This window comes from Lissotriton helveticus, chromosome 3_1 (genome assembly GCF_964261635.1).
Source record: "Lissotriton helveticus chromosome 3_1, aLisHel1.1, whole genome shotgun sequence".
Taxonomy (NCBI): Eukaryota; Metazoa; Chordata; class Amphibia; order Caudata; family Salamandridae; genus Lissotriton; species Lissotriton helveticus.
In genome coordinates, this window is record NC_136061.1 from 44,369,997 (window position 1) to 44,395,260 (window position 25,264).

Consider the following 25,264-nt stretch of genomic DNA (forward strand, 5'->3'; position numbering starts at 1 on the left):
TCGATATTTTAGTTATCTATATTTTAACTTCGTATATTTTGGAATTGATATTTTAGTACTTACCTGTTTGTAGATAGGCATTCTATATTCTGTCCCTCGATAGTTTGGAGTCGATATTTTGGTCAGTCTATATTTGGTCCCACAATATTTAGTCACTGAACCGTCCTTACACCCTGACTCTGCCCTGGCCAGTAACTGCTAGTAAGCGTCCTCAGCCTTAGATCATATTTATTTCATAAAAAGTTTGGGGTGGTATTTCCAAATTGTTGGGTTTGTTAGAGAGTGTGTTTTCATGGGACTCCAAGTGGGAGTGCGCAGAGCACGGCGGGGCGTGGGTGGCAGGCATTTCTTTTTTTAATTGTGGTGGAGGTAGTTTATTTTTGTTACATTTTTTTACGTTATATATGGTTCCCTTCTTGGTAGTCATCTGCCTCTGTGTACATATTGGAAACAGGGGCAGATGATTTGGGCGGGGAGGGCATACCCAACATAAAATTTCAATGGATAAAATGTGAATAACCAGGATATTTCACCCCAGGGTTCTGAGTGACATCACATACAACTCAAGTTTCACTCACGCCGTCTATTTGCTGTCCCTCAGGGCACCTCTGTGCATAAGATCCCCACCCTTCCGTTACCCATCTATAGTGCTGTATGTTCATGGTGCCATGCTTATTTCAGGAACGGTGTTGTGTTTGTAGGTGATTTCACCTAAGAAAAGTTCTGGTCTGCCGGGATTTGAAGAGCCGTGTTCAAGAGAAAATGTTTTTCTCTCCTGATCTTCTCATATAAGCTATGGCAGGTGCTCCACCAGCTAAAATGAGGACACATTTTCTTGAAGTCACACATATATTCCTTAGCCATATAAGAAACTAGTCTGATATACTGAATATAGCATGTGCCTCCTATAGGACCATCAGTCTGTTAATTGATTCTTCAGGGTTTTACTGCAGCTTCATCATAGTGTTCTAATGAACAACTAGAGCGCTAACATTCTACTCTCATGACAAACATGGGGTACACCTAACCGCCATGTTGATGGAATCAGACAAATGTCCTCCTGAGCAGTACATTAATAATTTATGGGGTTTATGCTGTTGAAATAATAGATATTGCTCTAGATAAAGATGCGGAACGCTGAACCGAGGACACATCTCTATCAATTCTCAAATATAATTCTCATTCATGTCAAAAAGAAAGTTTGGCATGCGGAGTGAAATATGTACTTTCAACACCGGCAACAGTCTCTTGGTTCACTACCCGCTGTACCGCTGTAACTTCCCCATAGACTTCTAATGAACAGCTGGAGTGCGTTTTCTGTTAATGACCAAATGGACGCCATGTTGCTGAATCAGAGCTGTTCAATCTAAAGACTTTCCTGTGGAGAAGGCTGAAGTAAATGAGCCTTCAGGTATTAATGCAGATATGAAACCAGCTTGTTAAAAAAAGTGAGCAGAAGTATGGATTTTTATCATAATACATGTTAAAGGGCTAAAAAGAGTTGATTAGAGACATTACAAACCACATGCACAACAACCCCTGTCCACATTTGTTTCCTCAGAGTATCAATCCACAGTGTTACTTAATACCACATTAATTTAAAAAAGTAATATTTCGGTAGACATAAAAGGTATTCTAATTTTCCAATTAAATGACTTGCAGTAGATTATTAGAGGTGAGGGAGTCATTTCCCAACGAATTTAATTCTTGAAAGTAATAGATTTGGGTTCTTGTGGGTGGTTGGTCCTTGGAATGAGTTGTGCTTTGGACATTACATTTTTTTTAACGTCTTTTGGTCAGTGGTTCCATCTGCCTGCATGATTTGTTTATTGTCTTCATAATATTTTTTGTGAATTAAATATAAGGAAATATAAAACAATTAGAAATGTATATTTATTATCTGTGAAAAAATAATAATAACATCGTCAGACAGTGAAACCTGTCATGGACCATACACTATGAAGAACAATTTAAATATATATATATAATACAAACAAATTAAAATAAATGTTTTACGGAACTCATTTATTTCTGGCACTTTTAGTAGCAGAGATAAGAACCCTTTTCCTGTGTATCATCAGCCTCCTGCACAGAAAAGTAAATGGGGAAAGGTTGTGGCCTTACAGCCAGAGCTGCCGACTTCGGAGCTGTGGAACCAGGTTCGAGCCTTGGCTTCGGCTTAACTTCCTGTGATTCTGGGCAAATCACCTAATCTCCCCATGCAAACAAAAAACACAGGTGCTTATGTAAAGCGCTCCGATACCTTTGGTTCAAGTTTTCGCTATATAAATCTGCAAAACAATACAAAAATAAAATAACTCTAAAGTTGCTTTCCTCAGCATGTATGTCTACCAGTGCTGCCACATTCTGTGAGCTAGGTTAGCGTTCTAGTTCTTTATTAGAACTCTTTGATCTTCACTGGCAGCTATTGGAGGATGACAATGTGTTGGTGTGTGGGTGGTTTCTCTAATGTGGCTTGTCTCAGGTAGTGCCGATGAATCTCCTTAGTAGTTATCAACCAGGTCAGCGTAGAGTATTTTAGTAGTGTACTGCTGTCTAATTGACAGTTTTGTATTGTGCCGTGTCATTGGTTGTCTTCGTTTTGCTCTTATGTCATTTGTACATTTTTGTGCCATGCCCTTTGTCTTTAGACATCTCATGATGCTCATATTCAAGTTATAGATTTCATTTTGCTCTTTGAAATGTGATCTATTTGTGGTGATTTTTCACCAGTGGTAGAATGCTGTGCCCTCTCATTAGATCCCTTAATGATGCTCCTGTGCCAGTTGTCTGTTTTTGTTCCCTGCCCCTAGTGTGTCCTCTGTCTTCGCATATCTCTATGATGCTCCTGCTTAAGTTGAACATTTTGCTGTCCCCTCTGTATTTTGAAATGTACCCTCTGTCGTTGGGTGTCTCCATGATGTGCTTGTTCAAGTTTTAGTTTTTCTTGTCCGCATTATGTTGTGTTTCCTGATGTTTCCGTTGTGCCAGCTGTGGATGTTACCCTCTGTCGTTGGGTGTCTCCCTGATGCGCTTGTTCAAGTTTTAGCTTTTCTTGTCCGCATTGTGTTGTGTTTCCTGATGTTTCCGTTGTGCCAGCTGTGGATGTTACCCTCTGTCGTTGGGTGTCTCCATGATGTGCTTGTTCAAGTTTTAGTTTTTCTTGTCCGCATTGTGTTGTGTTTCCGTTGTGCCAGCTGTGGATGTTACCCTCTGTCGTTGGGCGGCTCCATGATGTGCTTGCTCAAGTTTTAGCTTTTCTTGTCCGCATTGTGTTGTGTTTCCGTTGTGCCAGCTGTGGATGTTACCCTCTGTCGTTGGGTGTCTCCATGATGTGCTTGTTCAAGTTGTAGTTTTTCTTGTCCGCATTGTGTTGTGTTTCCTGATGTTTCCGTTGTGCCAGCTGTGGATGTTACCCTCTGTCGTTGGGTGTCTCCATGATGCGCTTGTTTACGTGTTTGAGTCTTCTATGCTCTCTGTGGTGTGATCCGTTCAAGCTTCTCTTCCTTGTGTTTCCTCACCAGGTCTTGTCCCGGGCTTGCGATGGGGCTGCTCGGCAGCTACTGTGAGAACAATGCCTCTGTCTCTGCCGCCTGGATCCAGCAGGGCTTTGCCGCTTGCTTCTTCTCCACCCTGGTGCCGTCCGTCCTGCTCAGCTTCTGCCTCCTACTGGGGGCGCTGCAATCCGCCTGCTACTCCCGCTATGGGCGCCTAATGGAACCCAAGTACATACCCCGCTCACGGCTCTACAAGCTGCAGCTGCTGCTCACGGCGTTGCTCCTCGTCCTGCCCCTGGGTGGCCTTGTCTGGCAGGTCGCTGGTGTCGGAGTCCTCTACGGCTACATGTTGACCTACTCCTTACTCACCATGGCCGGCTGGATCTTCACCCTCTACCTGCTGCACCTTGAGCGCACGCGCGTTCTGGCGCAAGACCGGACGCGTGGCCATGGGATGGTCCTCCTGGTCTTCTGGGCACTTGCCTTTGCTGGAGAGAATCTGGCCTTTGTCTCCTGGAGCAGCCCCCTCTGGTGGTGGGGCCTGGAAGACGCGCCTCAGAAGGTAAGTCAGAAAGCCACCTTGGCGTCTTTCTTAGCATTGATTATTACCAGTGGGATGTCATTTGTAAGGTGCATTGGGGTGGTAAGATGAGGGAATACATGAAAACAGACCATCGGAGAGATTGCGATGAGATCACCCATGGAGGGCGCTGTGTTGATAGAGGGTAGTTATTTTCTGATGCTTCAAGTAGTGTTCCTTATATGTCTCTTTTATTCATTGTGGTATTGATTATGTATACGTGTATCCAAGCCTGAACCGGTGACACAACAGAGCACTGTATACAATAAAATAGGGTACATTAGTTTTGTAAACACAATGGTTCAGGTCTGGAAAATATACACTATATGGATGAAAAGCCTGGTGGCTAAATCTTAGTGCTGCGATGGAAGACAGTCAATGACCTATAAACTTGCTAACCAAAACGCAGTAAAGTAAAATGGCTGTAAAATAACTTTTACGTCCGTATTTTGATTTTTTAATTTAAAAAAAAGAATCATTGGTTCCTTATTTGGCCTTACTGATATCCTAATTTGGAAAGGGGTAAAAAGAAAAAGAAATCTTTTGGAAGAGGACTCCTCACCCAGGTAATGTGATCTGCTTCATCATAGGAAACCTCTCCCCCACCCTGGCCGGACAATACCACCGGGGCGGACTCGACCTCCTAGTGGACCCGATGGAAGGAGTTCTTAGATAAGATATTTCCTGGAAAAACCGAGGATCCAGATAAAACAAAAAGTAGTTAGAGGTAACTGAGTTTTCACCTTTAATAGTGGTAGTCTCTGGTGCATCTGAAAACAACTATGTAATGGAGCAGGGGCGCAATGGCTAGAACCATCGTCCAGTGCCAACATGTTTACGCCCTAATTTTAATTGCCTATACTGGTTTGACGGCCTTTGTCAGGGCCGTGGATCCCTAAAAAACTGGCCTAACAAATATTAAAAACCATGCACTGAAAAGACCTGAGTGATACCTACCTGCTGCTGTCAGTGCTACGTCACCTTCAATAAGGGGATACCTGCCATCTCGTGTGGAGAGAGAATATGTCCTCTGTAGTCCCACAATCATCAAGCAGCCTATCGCACGGTACTATCTGTAGCGTAACACCAGTCTTTACAGTGGTAGAATAATATTTAGTTGATGAGAAACCATTTTTCAAATTCCCTTTGGTTGGCCTTGGGAGCCTGCTCTCCCAGTGATATTAGAAGCCTGAAATTAATTCCGGGTTGGGAGTAATACCACCCTGTTGGCTCTGATGGTGTATATGTGACGGTGCTGTTGTCATTGTAGGCCTTACTGCCAGTTAGGCTCACTCATTTGAAGACCTTGTAAGGGGTGTCCCAAGGTCACACATGCTGCTCTATGAGGAGCCCCACCACCTCTCTTTTAGGACAGATCAGGGGTTTGATTCCTCGACTACTTTCCAATTATTGAATACTTGATATCTCTGAGTATTTGCTGAAGAATCAATATATGTTTAGAAAAAGAGTTGACACAACCCGAGTGCAGATTAAACAGAGGCAGTGATTTGTCGAAGCCGTTATGACAGAAAGGGGGTGTCCTGGATGGGGTACACCAAGCACGTGCAGTAGTTGAAGTGCGAGTGGTCAAAGTGCAAGGAGTCCAAGGTGGCTCCACAGTGGTGAGCTGAGGAGGAAGCTGAGAGAGCAGGGACTGAGTCGGGTAGAGCTCCTGGAATAAAGCACTTTAACTCTACAGGGTTCGAGGCACTTGGAATGGGAAGACGCGCTGGGGGTATTGGTGGGAAGGGATTCGAAAGAAAATGGTGTAGGGTCTAGTAAATGAAGACGCGAATAAAGTGAAGTTCTGAGAGTAAATGAGGTAAGAGATACGCTATTGAACAAAGATGGTGATGACCGCAACAAGATTTGTAAACTTAACCCCTTCGGTACTAGCTCGTCATGACCACACCCATTTCTATTATGGTCCAGCACAGTTGGGGAATATCTCAAGCAGCCAAGGTGTTTTAAGGCCTGATTAAGAGTTTGGCAGCGTGCAAGCAGGCCACCATGCCACCGCCCCGCTCCCCCACTGCCAAACTCCACCATCCGCCAGATTAGTTATTTTCTCTAGGTCTGGCGGGCGGTCCTGTAGCGGGCCCTCAGCGGTGCCCGTGCTAAGGCTCATACGTGAGCCTTACCAAGGCAGTGCCGTGGGAGTGCCACATCACGTACCTGTACGGCATGGCCTGTGAAGTCCATGCTGTGCAGGACCAGGGAATGTATGCACACAGGGGGCACACCATGTACCCCCCTGCATGCATCCCCAGGCCTTGAGGCAACAGGTTGCCTTGTAGGGCCCCCCTGTTTCCTTACCATCGCACTTTTCATGGCGGGCTCACCACCAGGAAAACTGTGGCGTTGAGGAAACCCAAAATATGCTTGCTGCCCGATCCCTGCTATTTGGTGGTAAAACATGATGCCGTAGAGCAGTGGGAGTAACAACAGGTTGCTGAGTTGGATTGAACTTTCCACAAGTTTATGGGTGTCTTTACCATAAACTCCTATATCAATGGAATAAACACTGTTCACCTAGAGTATTTGACTTTGACTATTAATAAGCTTGCTATAGCTTCTTTACTCATATAAACACTGTTCCCTTCACAACTAGAACGTACTAACTTTTCATGGCAGTTAAGGGGATCTAATGCCAATCGATCACCGTCAACACCCTAGCACTGGATACTCGCCAGGATACTCCAGAGTAATTGAGCACACTATAAAACCACCCATAACATAACATAGTAACCCTAGACATCTACATCCTTTATCCAGCAGCCAAAGCTCTCTTCTACACTTTGTTAAAATACATTACAAACATTGTAGAGTCTTGTGGCGAGTCTTGCCTGGCATGTGGGTGTGTGTTTAAAGTATCAGGGACATTAGCCTACGTATTCTGTTGGAGTTCTATGGAGTAGGGCGTATGGGGGAAACAAGCGTGAGTTAACATTTTAGCGACTCATTGAGAAGAAAAAATATTTTAAGTATAAATGTTTGATTTTCTTTTCTCAGAATTGGGCATCTCTACTTTCTTCCAGGTGGCATCAGGACCCCTGGGGTGTCTCTTGTTGGAGGTTCACTCTCAATGGCTGAGGGTTAGAGGGGGGTGAGACGGGTCTTTGTCCTCCTATTCGTACCATAATATTAAGAAGCACCTATCGCTTGTGTATGCAGCGCAGGACTAGGAGGGTTGTAGGGTACTAACCATACCCGATGTGCAGTTGTTTTAAATGATTCCCGCTTACATTTGTTATACGTAAATCTGCCCCATGTAGCTGTCTTGAAAATCTGTCACAAACCCGGTCCTGTTGCACCACACTCGGCATCCCTCCCCTAACAGGGTAGCGCGGGATCTTTTCCATCCTTCTGATATCAGAATACACCAAACATCGTCTCGACTTTTTCCTTGGCTGTGTGGTCTCTGCTCATCTTGTGGTTGGCCGTGTACTAGGGAGACCAACGTAGAGCTAAAACCAGACTAATTTTGAGGCTTGTAAGAATATAACCATGCGTCTCTCGCCAAGACGACGCACAACCTCTGGGCAATTCTTACTTACAAACCTACCCTGACCTAACATTCTGTGGGCAATGCTTCGTTACAAACCTACCCTGAGATAAGTCTATCGTCCAATGCTTCGTTACAAACCTATCCTGAGATAACAGTCTATCGTCCAATGCTTCATTGCAAACCTACCCTGAGACGACATTCTATGGGCAGTGCTTCGTTACAAATCTTCCCTTAGTTAAGTCTATCGTCCAATGCTTCGTTACAAACCTGCTCTGAGACAACACACAATCCCTGGGCAATACTTGCTTAGAAATGTACCCTGATATTGCACACAGTCTCAGTGTAAAGCTTATTACAGATATATTATGAGATAACACTCAATCTCTGAGCAGTTTAAACCTGTAATTTTAAAGTTCCACATGTCAGTTTAAATATATTGTCACTTTCAGCCATCCCGTGCTCAGTTATAAACTGCCATCATCACTTCTAATCCACCCCTGCCACCGGCCAGCCCTCAACCTTCCCTGGACATCTTTGGCCCTGTAACAACGGAAGAGGTAGGGGCAACCTTGGCCTCAATCAAAAGTGGTTCCCCCCTCGACCCTGCACCCCTCCGCTTTCTGAAAAAGGTATCGAGTACCATCATCCCCCCCCTCACGGCCCTAATCAACTCCTCCCTTTCGGAAGGTATAGTTCCCCTTAGCTGGAAAGCGGCAGCAGTTAAAGGCCTGTTAAAAAAACCCTCACTAGACTCACAGGACCTCTCCAACTATAGGCCCATTTCCCTTCTCCCAGGAAATAGTAAAGTCGCGGAGAAGCTGGTTAACAAGCAATTATCATTCTACTTGGAGAGCAATAACCTATTAGGGATCTCCCAGACAGGGTTTCGTCCAGGCCAGGGCACGGACATCGCCCTCCTGGCAGCAGTGGAGAAGGCCAGAAGCATTCTGGATACGGGAGGATCAGTGGCAGTGATCCTCCTGGACCTCAGTGCGGCCTTCGACACGGTAGACCACCTTACCCTAATCCACCGACTGGGAGAAATTGGACTGAAGGGTATGGCTTTGAAGTGGCTAAAATCCTTCCTTTCCGGACGTTCCTTTCAGGTACGGGAAAATGACAGCCACTCACCCTTTATCCCGCTTCGATGTGGAGTACCGCAGGGCTCTTCCCTGAGCCCTACGTTATTCAACGTTTACATGGCTCCATTGGAGAAGAGGGTCAGCTCGTTCGGCGTATCAGTTATTAATTACGCCGACGACACCCAGTTGGTCGTTACCCTCTCACACCCCCACCAAACCCCCTCCGACCTTCACAGCTGCCTCTCCGAAGTCTACCGATGGATGAATCTTTCTTCGCTAAAATTAAATGGGTCCAAGACAGAGATACTGCTGATGGGACACAAGGGGCCCTCCCTGCCACCTAACCTTTGGCCCAGCTGCCTAGGTAACCCTCCCGCACCCAAGGATGAGGTCAAAAGCCTAGGTGTATGGATCGAGAAGGACATGAGCTTTAAAACTCAAGCAAAAAGGACGGCTGGGACATGCTTTGGCTTACTCAGAGCCTGCAGGAAGATCTTCCCCCTGCTCCCCGAAACCGCAAGGAGGCTCCTCATTCAGGGTCTAATTCTGGCAAGATTGGACTACTGTAACGCCATCTACCTGGGAGCTCCCGAAACCACCCTTAACACTCTTCAGAAAGTCCAAAATGCCGCTGCCCGTCTACTTACGGACACACCGGCAAGATCCTCTGCTAGGCCAGCGCTGAAGTCCCTCCACTGGCTCCCAGTCAGAGAAAGGGTGGTCTTCAAGGCCCTCTGTTTGGCCCATAAAACCCTTAACAACAATGGCCCCCCCCTCCTGAAAGAACTCCTAATTCCCTACAAAGCGGAGAGAGATCTCCGCTCTAGTGGAGAAAATCTGATCTCGGTCCCAAGAGTCAAAAAGGCCAGGACCGGTGGCCGGCGTTTTTCGGTCCACACGGCCAAACATTGGAACCAACTACCACGGAGACTAAGGACAGAACTGAACTACCTCCAGTTCAGAAAAACTTTTTAAAACTCTTCTTTTCCCGCAAACATAATCCCGTCAGATGGCAGAAACCTTTGGAGAAAGCAGGTTTTAGCGCTGGGATGCTCTTCGAGTTACTACGCGCTTTATAAAACCATTAAATAAATAAATAAATAAATATATTTTAAAAAAAACACTTGATGTATGACAAAAGTACTATTGTCGCATATGTTTGTGATTTTGTTAATTTGTTGTGTTTGTAAAATAGGCTATTCACTTTTTAAGTGAGAATTATAATAAGGGCAAGACATCACTCCTTTATGACATCACAACATCATTGTATTTGTGGTATTTAAAGGGCACATTAAACCAAAACAGGTGTCAAAGCGCTGTATGAGAGGAGAGGACCAAAAAAATGAAAAAACCCTGGTAGCTAAACTACTCCCAACAAGGACTAGTTGGAAAATAACCATGTCTTAACCTGCCTGCGGAAAAAAAAGGTACGAGTTGATACTCCTGATTTGTACTGGGAGGGAGTGCCACAATCTAGCAGCCGCCACTGTGAAAGCTTGTCCCACACCTGACTTTCCTACATCTTGGTACCGACACCATACCTGGGCCAGCCGAACTTAGAGGGCTGCTTGCGGCGTACCAACTAAGAGCCGTCCTGAGGCAAATTGATCCCTTCGAATGGAGAGCCTTAGGCACCAAGCAAAGGGCTTTGAAAGACACTGGAAGCCACTGAAGGGATCTCAAACCTTCCCTCACCGAGACGTGTCTCTGCAGCCCCAGGACCGAACATGCTGCGGCATTTTGAATGGTTCGGAGCTTAGTTAATGAGTACTGGAGCATTGGAGTAGTCCAAGCGAGAGGTGATAAGCGCAATGACTACTGACACCTTAAGCTCTTGCGGAAGGAACAGCGGGATTTTCTGCTTTCAACAGCCTTTACTTACTTATTTATGGCCTCTGGTATGAACGCAAGCGCGGAGATACCCCTTCGGGGGTCGAATTCCTGCGCTATACAAGCATATAAATAAAATAAAATAAATAAATAAAATCTTAATGATCCAAAAAGAGGACATTGCGATTCTATTGACCTGGGATTCAAAGGTCAAAGTGTTATTGAAAAGCACTCCCAGATTTTTGGCCGCAGCTGCTGGATAAGGTAGAGTGCTACAAGTTTCTAGATCAAGCTAGCTGTACTAAAATCCGCAATCTCCATTTTCGCTCCATTGATTTTTGAGCCAGTTTTCCCTCATCCACCTCTCAATTTCGACATGCAAGCCCTAAACTTATCAGCGACCTCTTCCCACTTATCAGAGATGGACATGATGATCTGTGTGTCATCCGCATAGGACGATACCTGGAAGCCAAAAGCACGCACCAGCTTTGCCAGGTGGCAAGTTAAATAATAGGGTTAAGCTAAATAGGGTGGGGCTGAGAGAAGACTCCTACAGGGGAGCCAGAAAGCTTTGGCTTTGCAGTCCCCGCAACTGAATGTAAGAGTCCTGTCCATTAGGAAGGACTCCAACAATTTGAGCGCCAAATCTTTTAGCCCCTCCCTGATGCAAACTATGCACCAGCAGAGATGGAGATATGGGGTCAAAGGCCGAGGACAGGTCTAGCAGCGCCAAAATGGTTGCACCTCTCTGATCGACTTGCATACAAATGGCGTCCGCAGTTGCTCCTCCTGAACCCATTTTGAGAAGGGTCCAGGAGTTTATGGTCAGTGAGATACTGGGTCAATTCCTGATTGATGTGCTTCTCCAGGACTTTGGCTGAAGCAGGCAACAACAAAATTGTGTGCCAATTTTTTATATGAGCCGAATCTCCATCAAGCTTTTTCTTCAGGGGAATAACAAGTATCTTCTTCCAACCCCGCGGAAAAACATCTGAGTCCAAAACCTGAGAGTAAACCTTCTATAAGGCCTCCGCCATAAGAATAGGGACCATCTGCAGAACCCTGGGCTGACAAGCTGACCCAGAGGTAGTTCCGCACAACAGAGTCTTAATTTTAGTTGCCAACAGTGGGGAGAACATGGCTAAGCCGCAGCCTTATTCCATAAAACGTACGTTTTGGCCTCCTGATATATAGGCGGCGCCAAGACAGTGCCAACTGTCTTAAGGAGTTCTTTAGGAACATTATTAGCAGATTTAATCCTCTGGGAAAAATACAATGTTTGCGGGTCCTTTATCTTTTGAATTGATAAATTAGCTCCCCATGTTTTGGATTTCTGTTCCCGACTGGGAGCCAATCTCCATCTCCGTTCCTGTCTCCTGCACTGCCTTTGGAGGTTCTTAAGTTCTTCTGAGAACCGCAGGACAGAAAACTTCCCCCTGCCCTTAGGCCGAACACTACCCAGAGGGGCAACCTCCTCAATGCCTGACCTCACCCAATTATTAAAATTCTCTCCAGGGGAACCTAGACCACTAACCCCCTCTTTAAATTTTACTTGGGTTTCACTGAAATTGTCAGCCAAGATTTTTACCCAGTTTCTCGTGCTATTGGCTATGCCCGGCAACGTTTCACCGCCTGTCCCTTGAGGGTACTGAACATCACCAAGCAGTGTTCAGACCTGCAAAGCGAGAGACTGTTGCCCACCCTCGGGGTCCCGTGATTGACAAAAATCCCATCCAGCATGTGGCCGGCTTTGTGGGTCGCAACCTAACCCGTTGATCAAAGCCGAAACAGATTATAAGACCCAGAAATGCCATGGTGTCTCAATCACCCCCTTGCTCCAGATGAACATTAAAATCCCCCAAAATATTGAAGTTACCGCAGGAAATAAAAGGTTCTAACAGCTAATGCCAGTTCAGGATTAACTGCTTTTTAGGAGCAGGTGGACGGTGGATCAGCAGACATTATTTGTATTTGATTTTAAAAAGCCCCACCTCACATTCTTCGATGATGGTGTTAACGGGCTCTAACATAAACTCAGCTGTTCTCTAAACAATTATAGCAAGTCCTCCCCCTCTCAGTTCACTCCTATCAAACGTCACCACCGCATACCCTGGTGGAGTGGCGACTGCAAAGTCCCGGTCCGAGTCCTCCTTGGCCTATTTCTCAGTGATAACTTGATAATCAAATTGAGCTGAGCAGATTGTCTCACAAATGTCACCACTATATTTTATGAGTGAGCAGGAGTTGACTAATGCATAGCGTAGGGGCTCTTCTGCCCTAGTGCCCCACCTATGTGCTCTTGTTTACTATCCCAGGGTGGCACACTCTAGAGGCTGCATTCCAATAGGCTCGGAACCCATGATGGTCCAATTATGAGTGGCAAGTCCACCATTCCACTTTCCCAGGTCCATGACCTCCCCTTTCCCACACCTCATGTTCTACTCAATATTCCTGAGGGCCAACCTACTATAGCTGAAGCGATCATTAGCTGTGCTCAGATCGGCAGCATCACTGGGCCTGGCGCAGACGGGCACAGACGGCTTGCCTTAGGCACGGCAGCTGCGCATCCGCACATCAGTTTATTTAAATACCTGGGTCAGACACCTACAGCACGTGTGAGCCAAAACAGTTGATTGCTAATCCTAAATTGCCCATCTTGTCTGGTGACCAAAAAGAATGCCTGCCAAATTAGAGAATTAGGCACTAACAGGCCCTACTGAACAAGAACAAGCAAAAAAAAAAACAAATTCATGTGATAAAAAAAGAACACAAATAAAATTAACTTGATACAGAAATCAGTTAAAAGACTGTAAAAAGGTTGTAAGTCAGCGAGGCCAACCCCGACACATAACCTCACTCAGCAGTGGCCGCCATAAACAAAAGGTGGTGGGGTTGAGTGGGAAGAGTTGCGCAGGAGGTGTTGCGTCAGGGGTGAGACCTTTTTTTTTTTTTTTAATGAACGTACTTTTTATCACCGTCCGCCTCCATCGTTGTGCAGAATCCACATCCCTCTCATGCCAGCTGCCCCTGGGGTGGACTCCCTGTCCAGTCCCTACGCTGATCGGTCTGAGCAGATGGGAAAGTTGCCCTGCTCAGACCAGGGAGTCTGTGGGGTTTCCCCAGCCCGACTGCTTAATGCAGCTGGGCTGGACTAAACCTAAGTGCGCATGTGTGTTTTGGTCAGCCTGAGACAACGGGTCAAACACACATGAGCACTTGGGGAGTGAAGTTCGCTACCATTTCTCCCCCCTCCCATGCCGCGACTCGCCCCTCCCAACACTGCTGGCTAAGTGCTGGCAAATGTAAAATAAAACGATGCAAGAGCATAGTTTTATTTTCCATTTGCTGTGCTCTGATGGAGGCGTGGGTGCACGCTCCGCTGCCATGCAGGGAGCCGCTGCTGAGCGCACATAACTGTAATGTGCATGTCCTTGTAATGAGCAGATGATAATTGGAGCCCATCACATACCCCGTGTTTTGTTTAGGACTTGTGCCTCCCTCCACCCCCTGGCCCTTGCGTGTTCTGTGCTGCTTGCACTGCTGCTGGGGGTAGGGTGACAAGGCCTCCCGGATTTTCCCGGACAGTCCCGGGTTTTCACCAGCTGTCCCGTCAGATTTGTGCAATTTTGGCTCATGTCCCGGTTTTTAGAGGGGGTCGACTGAAACCAGTGAAATACACTTTTCTGGTGTTCTAAAGCTGTGCCAGTTAGCTGCTGTTATAAGTAAGACATGTTATGAACAGCCTGGTATGAAATGACATTTTATTTATTTTCTTCTGTGGCCTGTTTTGATGAGAGCTGTCACTCTCCACCGCTCCCTCCCTTTTTGTTGTAAAACTTCAGTCCTTCTTCTATGTTTACAAAAGCTTCCGGTTCTTGATTCCAGACCCGCTCTCTCCCGCGCGCACGGGCTGCAGACTCCGCAGTGCAGCTCTTTCCCGCGCAGTTTTCGGTCTGCGCATGCGTGTGTCTGCGTGCGCGGGCGCTCCCTGGCTCGTGCACGCCTCGCTCAACCCTGCCGTGACGCAGCCTCAGTTTCTGCTGAGTCACTCTTGCTGTCTGTTTTCTGAACGCTGGCTCACGTCGTCCTCGGGATGACTCAGCGAAAGGAGCCTCCAGGCCACAGCATGCTGAGTCACGGCTCCTACAGAAGCTTTAAATCTCCCAGGCTCCCCTATGACCCATGACCCCTGACCTCTTTAAATCTCCCCATCGTTTGACGTAATGCTAAAATCCCTCTGCCGTGCAGCAGCCGGTGTGCAGTGGTTGCATCTCACTCCGGGGGTGCTTCCTGGTCGTGCTTTACATCTCCCCCCTCCCGGGGTCGTGTGCCACCCTGCCCTTGTGTGATTCTGGACAGCCTGGTGTCCTCCGACCTGTAGTATTGTGGGATGCAGTCTAGTGGTTGGGGGGTGGAGTCAGAGGGAGGAGCAGGAACAGGAGGAGCCGGAGAACAGGAACCAAGGACAGTCAGAGTAGGGACAGGGTAGGAGCAAGAAGTGTGTAATAAAGCTCCAGTTAAGGTAACCCCACGTGTCTGTAGTTATTGTAGCTGGATGCTACAACTGGCGACGAGGGTGGGATAAGCAAGCCCACTGCGTGCAGAACCCCAAGAAGACACCCTGTCCCCTGCAGCGTCGAAAAGAGAAAGTCTGCTGCTGTAGGTGATGCTGCCAGCCAAAGGAGAGATAAATAGTAGGTGACCCTGCCCCTCCTGTCATTGTTGGAGCCCAGAGGGAGCCGCTACAACGAGCGCTGAAGCGCTCGAGAAAAGAAGAAGCCTTCGCGCCGAAAACGCGAGCTCCGCCTGATGCGTGAGCTTTGGCACGCTGTCGGCACCGGAGAGCGGGAACTCTGAAAGTGAGTTGGGAGCCTACCCCAACCCAACCTGAAGACTGTAGTGGCCAGAGAAGAGTGAATCCTGGGGTGGATCGCCCCACGAAGGTCTACTGCTAAGCGCTGCTGAGCGCGCTGAAATTTGAGCCCGGGTGAGGTCCGACGTCGGAAAACCTCACCCCCGATGCGTGAGCTTTGGCACCTCACCCCCGATGCGTGAGACTTGGCAAGTCACCGCCGAGGACCCTGCAAAGTAAGGCGGGAGCCCACCCCAACCTCACCTGATTGTAGCAGTGACCAGAGGGAGCCAAATCTGGAGTATGCTGACCCTGCAAGCAACTGCCGGTGAGTCCCGTGTGAAGAATCAGGTTGAATGAAGAGAGAGAAAGTAGTGCCTGCAGATAACCACGGCGGCCATCTTTGAGTCAGGCAACTTTTGGGACATCCTCTCTGTGCAAACTGTAGGCGGCCATTTTGAGGTCAGGCGAGCTGAGTTTAACAACAAGCATTGGCGAACATAACAGAAACAAGCACTGGCGGAGAACAAACAAGCATTGGCAACAAACAAGCATTGGCGATAGAAATAAAACAAGCATTGGCGATAGAAATAAAACAAGCATTGGCGATAGAAATAAAACAAGCACTGGCAAACAAACAAGCATTGACACCGGAAGACCAAACAAGCATTGGCCAATCGAAGGAAACAAGCACTGTCAAGAACCAACAAACAAGCAGTGGCGAGTAGAAACCAACAAGCACTGGAAAAGCAAACAAACACACGTTAGCGAGAAACAGCGAACCGGCACGAGCACCTCCAGAGGTGATGGTGAACACATACCGAAGAGCGTAAAGGGGAGGAGCTACTGGACAGAACCGCACGAGGTTCAGAGGAAGGCAAGACTGCGAAGGACGGTCCCGGAAACAAGCACAACATACACGGAGGTGACTAAAGGACTTGCACTAGCCTCACCGCGGAGAAGGAGCCCTGCGACCGGCACAGCGCGGCTGGGTAGTGGACATCTCGGAACGCAGGAAATCCAAGTTCTAGTCACTGGCGCATACGGTGGTGGTTGCAAGGATTAGTAACGCCCCAGCAGATGACCAGACCCGAGGCCTTGACCAAAGAGGATTAACTCAAAAACAACTACGAGAAGCCGAGTGAGCAACCCGCCTGAATACAACCAATCAGAACCCTCTTCTCATGGCGAAGGAAGAAGTAGCATACCGACGCAACCCGTGCTTCAGAGCACCACCCCCAGGAATGCAGTATGATACCTGGAGTCTGTGTCTTGAACAGAACCGATGGCTGGCGACATTGGGTGACTTCCTGGATGCCAATGGTGAACAAAGAGAGAGGAAATGTCTAATGTTGCTCCTCCATTTGGTGGGTCCAGAGGGCCGATGCCCAATCGAAACATTTTCCAAAGAGGACACAGAAATCTATAAAAGACTCCAAGAAAAGCTATGTGCCCGTCTCTCCGCACAAGCGGAAGTGGATCAAGAGCGCATCGCTTTCAACACAGCTCGGCAGGAACCAAGTGAACCATTGCCAACCTTCATCTCTCGATTGCAAAACCTGGTGCAAGGCTGCCACTTCAACACCTTTACGAACGAGGACGCAGTTCGACTCCGGATAATTGAGGGCTGCGCAAACCCCGACACAAAGCTCAAGATCTTGCGAGGAAAGTGGTCGCTAGAAGAAATAATCAGGAAGGCTGAAATTGGAATGCACGTCAAGGCAAGAGACAAATCAAGGGACCCGAGTCTGAAGGCAAATTATCAAGTCGCCCGGACAGATGAAACTCGGAAAACAGACAAAACAATAAATAAAGAGAGGGAAGGCAGACCAATGAAAAGACAACGGGAAAGACACAATGACAAGGAATACTCTGAGTCAATCAGTCAAAGGACAACCTCAAGGAGTTCTTCACTCTCAGGGTATCATCCAAAGTCTGGCCAACGGGAGAGACACAGTGACAAGAAATACTCCGAGTCAATCAGTCAAAGGACTACCTCAAGGAGTTCGTCACCCTCAAGATGCCATTCAAAGTCTGACGAGGAGGGAGCGTCAAGTGGGACAGATCGCACCCCTGGACAAGATGGCAACTTACACAACAAGAGAGTAAGGAAGACAAACTATAGAAGGAAAGCTCAAAATGGTCAAAACTGGAAGTCAGCGCAGGACCACTTTTCGTCAAGTTGTGAAGATGAGTCTGAAGGAACATCATCCAGCAGGAGAACACATCACACCCACATCATGGGTATCCGAGCGCCAAACAAGTGGGAAGAAGAAATAGGTCGCATAAGACGAACCGACCCTCCTCATCAACGAACAGGAAAAGACCAACGCATCAATGACACCGGGGACAACGAAGAAACTGAGAAGACGTCGTTGACATGTGAGAAAGACAAAGATGGAAAATCTCAAGAGCAAACACAAAGAACAAGCACGTGGTTGCTGAACAACTTCTCGAATGAAACAATGCCAAAGACGAGTCGACGAAGGCGCCCGGAGAATCGTTTCAAAGACAACCCTGAGTCACTGAACAACACATCACGGCCCACTTATTTCAGACATCCAGCACCCGATACACCCTCAAAGGAACGCTTCAAAAGGAGTATGGCCAGAAACTCCTCTGATTCAGAGAGCGCGTCCGTTCGATCCTGGAAGTCGACAAAAGACTTCTCTGACCTAGAAGGCACGTTTATGGCTAGAAACTTCTCTGGTTCAGAGAGCACGTCTGTCCGATCCTGGAAGTCGACAAGAGACTTCTCTGACCCAGAGGGCTCGTCTGTTCAATCCCGTGAGTTGACCGAGTCATGGTCCCGACAACAGTCATGGCGTCAACCACCCAAACGCACCATGGAACCAAAGGACATCCTTCACGTCAAGAACAACACGTCACACACTAAGGACTCTGAACACTCAGTCATGCCACAAGACAACCTGCTAGGTCAGTCACAAGTATATCTGGACACAGATCAGACACCGTCACCCCTGAAGGGGTCCGCGAGGCTGACCCAAAGGACTTACAGAGGGAAAACAGAGACAGTGGACCCTGGTCACCGGACGGGAAGGGACCAGCCAGTCACTCCGCAAGGAAAACCGGACGCGTCAGTAAAAAGTGACCATCAGACGAGAGAGAAACATGCCTATGCACAGACGGCTCACGAGTCGGCCAGACAACCCGAGGCTGTGAATGAGTCATCGAATCAAGCCAAGACAGTCTCCTCAGATAGCACCACACTGTCTGATATACATGACCCTGAATTGGAGGACAGTGTTGCCCTCAACCGGACAAGACAAACGGAAGTAAAAGCAGATGCGGGTACTCGGAAGAGGACCAGAACATTATTCACTCATGAAAGAGATCGAGCATCTGAACTAACAGTAGCTACACCACTGGAAGGAGACATACTGACCGCGGAAGGTGAGAGCAGACAGTTCACACGCAACGTGATCAAGAATGCCCCGATTAAGACAACAGGAAGATTGACCAAAGTCAAGCCCACCGCGGATTCAACACTACTGAGGCTTGAAGAACAGGCTGTCCGCCGACCTGTGTGGTGGATTGAAGAACTACGAACACTGAGGACATTAAGCTCATTTTGTTAAGAAAGGGGGAGATGTAGTATTGTGGGATGCAGTCTAGTGGTTGGGGGGTGGAGTCAGAGGGAGGAGCAGGAACAGGAGGAGCCGGAGAACAGGAACCAAGGACAGTCAGAGTAGGGACAGGGTAGGAGCAAGAAGTGTGTAATAAAGCTCCAGTTAAGGTAACCCCACGTGTCTGTAGTTATTGTAGCTGGATGCTACACGACCCCCCCTCCCCCTCCTTTGAGGTTTGACAAACGAGCGATTCCACCTGGGTTTATCCATTTTAATGTATTTCCAACACCAGAGCTCGGTTCTGGGGTCACGTGGCAGTCCAGGGGCGCAACTAGGTCTTAACTTCGGGGGTGGCTAACATAGCAAATAAGGGGCGTGGCTAAAGGTAATCAAGGGGGGCGGAGCTAAAATGGCAGACAATCAGGATCAGGTAATGCTCAGGCCAACCTGAGAAACAGAAGTGGCGATTCTGCATTACAAAACTGCACCCTGGTATTTATCATGCACCACATGGAGACGCTTTCCACAGAGGCTCAAAGCAAAGACAACACTCTTCCAACCACACAGGCATAAGGTGTAACCTGCTACCCGCATGGACAAGTGCTTCAGCATCGCACATAGGGGTAGTAAGTGCTCTACAAATACAATATAATACGCCCTGCATTGTGTGTCTCTCTTGGAGCACAATGACTATGTGAGGACTGTGCCTGCTCTCTGCATTAACGTATCTCAACTATTGATGAAAAGTGTCAGAATTGGTAGGACTGATCTGTCCCGTCGAAGGAGAATTCCAAACAGGCTATGGCTGAAGGATGCACTGGTTGACAGTATAGATTGGGGTCACAAAGATGGAAACACTTATGGCACAGATTTGGTAGAACACTGGTTATGGGAGCACACCGAGGAAGGGAGGAGCAAAGATAGAATAAGAGCCACAGTCCCCTGAGTATTCTCACCTGCGACAGCAGTTGGTGAGTTACCTTCACTCCACGATGCTCTATCACATGTTTGTGTCACCACAGTTTTATTTTGTTCCGTATGGGGTTGGCTCTGTGGACCTGAATCTGGGGCTTGCAGCTACTTCACTTCTTTCTATGGGGTTGACAGTGTCTTCCACCTCAGCAAAGTATCCTGCCTTTCTTCTCTTAGGTTCTCTGGCTGGATCCAGGCAGCTGGGAGACTGGTCACACTCTTGTTCTGAATGTTAGCAGTAAAATTCTCTGTGCTAATGTAGAGATCTTTTGGTTCACATTTCTTACTTTGTATTTGATCATATTTTCTCTAACTTACTCCAGACTTTCCCTCTGATAGATGGACCATGGCAACGCATTGATTGGCGCGTCCTTGTGGTGATCTTTTAGGGGGTCTCCCTTTTCTCTCTCCCTTATCCCTTTTTCCTCCCAAGGGTCAGTGACAGACCTCACCTCAACCATTGTTGATATTCACCATCATAGGAGACTGAGTGAATTTGACAGCAATTATGCAGTCTCGTCCATACTGAATCTCGATCCTAACACCATGCCCATGATGTCCCAGGTGCCTTGACGCTCATGTACCGTTGACATGTGCCCAAAACAACATGCACCACCTATCTTCAAGCATAGTTCTCCGTCTGGAGCCAATGTTCCCCTCAAAGCAGTGCATTTGGGTAAAATCAACATCATTGTTCAGTCAATGCAATTTGGCACAGAGGGCGGTGTGACCATTTTGGAAAGATACTTCAGCTTTGTCTGCTTCTTAATAAAAGGGCTGTTGTAACTTTACGTCATTCAGTCTATCTGGACGTATATGAAGTCCAATTAACTGAGGGGTGTGTGGAGGTAGAGGATTCATCCCTGTATCTCCTTGCAACTTTTACAGATTTCCCTTAGAAGTGTTCTTTTGTATAGGAGTATTTGTATGTTAAAATAAATACTAGTAAGGTAAATCATTGCCACTTTATTGCTCTAGTTCCTCTCAAATCTCTGGGGGTAGCTTTCTGCTTTGATGTTAATAAACCACCTGTCATAGAACCACTTGAGGAAATACATTAGTGATTTTTTGTTGGTCTTATGACAATGTAATGCCACTGAATGGTAAATGGCATTTACCAGTTGTTGAGTGCATTTACATAAATTGTTTCTTGGTTTTAGGAGTAGCAATTCCATCCAAAAGTTTGCTTGGACACCTTGCCTAATCATATTCAATTTTTTTAAGCGTAATGTTAAATAAAGATGGCCACCTTTTATTCTGGGTTTCAATGCATTCCCAATTCCCATCTGCCTCCTGCCTAGAAGCTTTTCAATAGCTCAGTTTGCCAAATTTTCTTGCCTTTTCTTTCTGTTTAATCGATATAGTTGTCAAATTGATTTCAGAAACGTCAAAAGTCTAAACATGTAGTTGGGGAAAACTTAAGTGTGTTTGTAACATATTCTCTTAAGTTTACTTCTGGATAGTATTTGTGCTCATAAAACTAAAGCCCATACCTTTCTGAGGGGCATTATTTTTTTATCGGCAGCGCATAACTCATCTGAACTGAAAAACGATACTTGCTTCAACATCTTAGCCTCCTTTCTAACAAATGTATATTTGGTTGAGATTCATTCAGTAGGACGCCTGTGTCATATGTGGGAAAGGAAGTGTAACCTCCCACCCCTATCCCACGACTTGCATTCTTTCAGCAACTGTTGCACCCTGTTCATTATATTTTTTTAGTCTGCGGAAATAATTGGGATGGTACTTGAAATGTCATATTACCATCTACAATATGTCGTCCTATAACCTCTTATCTATATGTTTAGGTACGCACTACTTCCAGTAAAAGGCGCACTAAATAGTGTAGTCTGTAGCCTTAAGAATTGTTGCTCTGGCCAGAGATGAAACCCCTTGATTAAGCAACCTTTGCTATTACTAACCTGAACACAAGGGAATGTTTATTTTTAGAACAAAATAGATTCAGCATCATCAAGCAAATTTGATCTGTTTAACTTGAAGCAGAATACTGCATAATTTCCTTATTCACGTAACGCCTATTGCCTATTTACTACGAGACAGCTTTCAGGACATTCACGATCCTGGGCAGTCACATTTTTTTTTCTTTCCACTGTCACGTTAAAACCTTCACACCTCCCAGCAAATAAAGTCTCGCTTCACGCCATCAGGCTGGGTTTACAGTGCACCAGAGAAAACCGAATCCCAGCCAATCCCACTTTAAATAATCAGCAGAGGTGTGTGGGTGGAGGCGACTACAGGAGGCAGGCGGGCAACTAGAGTCAAATTTCGGGGGGGGGGGGCTAATTCTTCCAGCCGTAACCAGAGTGGATGTATGAAGGGCTAAAAACATAACAAAAGCCTCATTTACATTTAAATGGTCTTTTACAGACCTGTGAAGTACTCTGGTGCGGCTGCAATTAAAACGTCGCCAGCCGCGAAGCTGTGTCAGCCCGGGCTGACAGGCACGACGGGGGGGGCTGAAGCCCGGTGAGCCCAATGGGTGTTGCGCGCCTGCGTGGCACAGAAATAGTCCATACATGCCAACAGACCCTATTCGGGCGGGAGATTCCCTATTTTTGAAGCCAGAAAATGTCTTTATTTTTGCCATCTCCCGTCTGAAATTGCCTCTGCTTCAGTAGAAATGAATGGGGGACATCTGTTCCCCAGATTATTATTTTTAATTGCCCACTTGTCTGTTCTAAAATGTTGGCAAGTGTCTGTGCCCCACCCGTGAGAGTCATTGAAAGCGGTACCCAGGCTACGTGGAAGTGAGGGTGGTGATAGTGGTTTCTACTCTAAGCCTTCTCGCCTGCACCCCGCCCCCTCAGTAATACGCCCATTCGTAACTGTGCCCCTCGGCCTTCATTAGGTTTAAGACATGTATGAAGGTTGCCTGTTAGAGAGAGTGTGTCTCTCAGTGCTACAAGTGTCTGTAAGTACTGGAGGCCACTGGGCTCCAGCTGTGTGTGTTCTACACTTGTTGGCACTCTCCTTTCTTCTTGGCAGCCAGTGCCCCTCTTGAACATTGCAGCTTTCACCCACACTCTCCTGCTCACCTCACTAAAAGTATGTGTTCTTTGGGGGGGGATGAGGGGTAGATAGCTGCCATCCCCCCTTACATTGCTCCTCACCCTGTCTTTATTTAGGTCTTGCTTAGGCAGTGTTTGCGCTGTCTCTTCGAGGCATGCGGTATTCAAAATTTGGGCACCAAGCTCAGCCCACTTTCTGCCTATCTTTTTAATTGGCTTTTGTCCCTGTCCTTTGTAAATGGTGGCTTTTGATTTGTTAATATGCTTACTAGTCCCGTCTTAGTACCTCCCTTTCTTCTGTTGTTTCCTCCCATATCGTTCAACACAGTTAAGGGGAGAGGGTCAACCGTATCTACAACTCTACCACCCCGAACCCCCTTAGTCACATTCATACAGACAAGAAGGGGTAGAGAGACTCGAAAGACATGTAACACCACAAAACAGAGAAAATATAACTGTTTTGGAAATACTGCCCTCACTCACACACCGAAGTGTGTGACATGCTTCATCATCGGGTCGGCTTACAATACGCCCAGGTGTAGCCACACTCAGGACGGAGCATAAGGGAGGGGATAAACATAAAAGACCAAAGGACACAAAACCAAACAACATATATATTAATATATATATACAAAAGAAAGTGATCAGTGAATGTCACCCTGTGACTAGAACTGGTGTGCGACAAGTGCAGTTAATGAGGAAGTGCTTTAAAACTGGTTTGAGGATACCAAATAAACCTTTATGAATAGGTTCCATAACCAGGATTAAAAAGAGAAAAAAGGATGGGTAGTGTATCAAAGATAAAGTTAGAGTTCTCAAAACAACCCTCCTAATACCGCTTGTGTCAACATGTTTCGACCGACTTACTGCGCCTTAAAGGTCACCCCGGTCTTCTTCAGGACGTATGTCGTTACCAGTCCTGATGTTGACCTAACCGTAGTTCGGTCAAAGTACCAAATGGCTGATCACACAAGATTCCAATTGAATCACCACGTGTGGAGGGGATCCCAACAACACTGGAAACAAAAACTGAAATAATAAATAATCCTACATGATTATATTGTATATGGGTGCCAAAAAGTTATACACTTATTCAAGCCACCCCATCAGTTATGACAAACAAGTATCCTTAAGTTGGTCCACTATTACAGCCTATGAGGATAATATATTTATCTCCCCTGGCTACGGGTAAAAGAACTATGTACAATGCTACAAACAGACAAGTCTCTACATATCTCTAAGTCCAAAGCGTCTATCCAGCTGTTACATTTACACAAAGTGTATATGTCCCACACACATCGTCACTGTTTCCTCCCATATCCCTTTTACATGCGCTGTTAATCAGTATGCTTTATTTACTGTTACTGAGCTCTATTTTGTTAATCAGCTAAGTTCTTCCCCAATAATCTTAAACAATGGGGGCCACGCGTCTCACCCAATACTTTTTTAAAAAATGAATCTTAATATTGGCAGCCGTGCATCTTGTTGTGCACGACTCGCCCAACTCGTGTTTAAATTTTTTTTTTATACATCTTAAATTGTAAGGGTACGCATGCTAAAACAAAAAATAGCAACAGATGCCAGGACATCGCCAAAATGTAAACCCAAAACTGTAAAAACCCTTCTTGAAATGTGCTCCCAGGATCTGAAATGCCATCTCCACCAGCATTAGAACTCACAACCCTTCTGCAGTTCAAGCTGAACTGAAGATTCACCTCTTTAGGGAATACTGTCCTACAATATAGTCCTCGTCACCCTTGGACATCTTTATTTATTGTAAACAAGCCTGAATTGGAACTCTAAACCCCCACCTTTGTCCAGCACTGTGTTGCCCCGTAGCGAGACTTAAAAGACCTCTACACACCATATCATGCTTGGCGTGAGTGAGCGAGGAATACCGGATAGGCGACCTGACCCACATTCAGTTGAACTCCTACTGCCCGACAATAACTAAACTTGTAATTCTTGCTATTCACCGCTCTGCAGTAACCTTTAGCAGACTTGCAGCGCTATATACATTTCCTAAATAAATGACTTTGCCTTCCTGTGCTGCATTTCCCTCATCTGCAGAAACTGGAGAGTGCTTACATATGGCTAAATGACCGGCACGGAACATTGTCTGCACCCTAAAATTAGATATATTACATCTAAAGAAGTTCCCCATGCATGGACACTTGCTGCGTTCCTCTCGCGTTGTACACTCTCTTGGACTAATAAAATGAATCTGTATCTCTGAATTGTAATTAGTAGTGGGCACTTGATTACATACATGCATGGCGTGGCGTTCCCTTCTTTCTTGTTCTGTTGATGTTGCGAGTAGTGTG

The 25,264-nt window shown here is 46.5% G+C and overlaps 1 protein-coding gene across 5 annotated transcripts in view; it reads left to right on the forward strand.

Moving 5' to 3' along the window:
* The window catches only part of ABCB6 (ATP binding cassette subfamily B member 6 (LAN blood group)), a 306,484-nt gene that overhangs the window by 117,139 nt on the left and 164,081 nt on the right, over window positions 1-25,264 (forward strand). For all 5 annotated transcript variants that reach the window (XM_078679195.1, XM_078679194.1, XM_078679196.1 and 2 more), the window contains one exon: window positions 3,525-4,059. In XM_078679195.1, coding sequence (XP_078535321.1) covers window positions 3,544-4,059 — 516 coding nt within the window. In that variant the 5' untranslated portion in view covers window positions 3,525-3,543. The remainder of the gene's footprint in view (window positions 1-3,524; window positions 4,060-25,264) is intronic.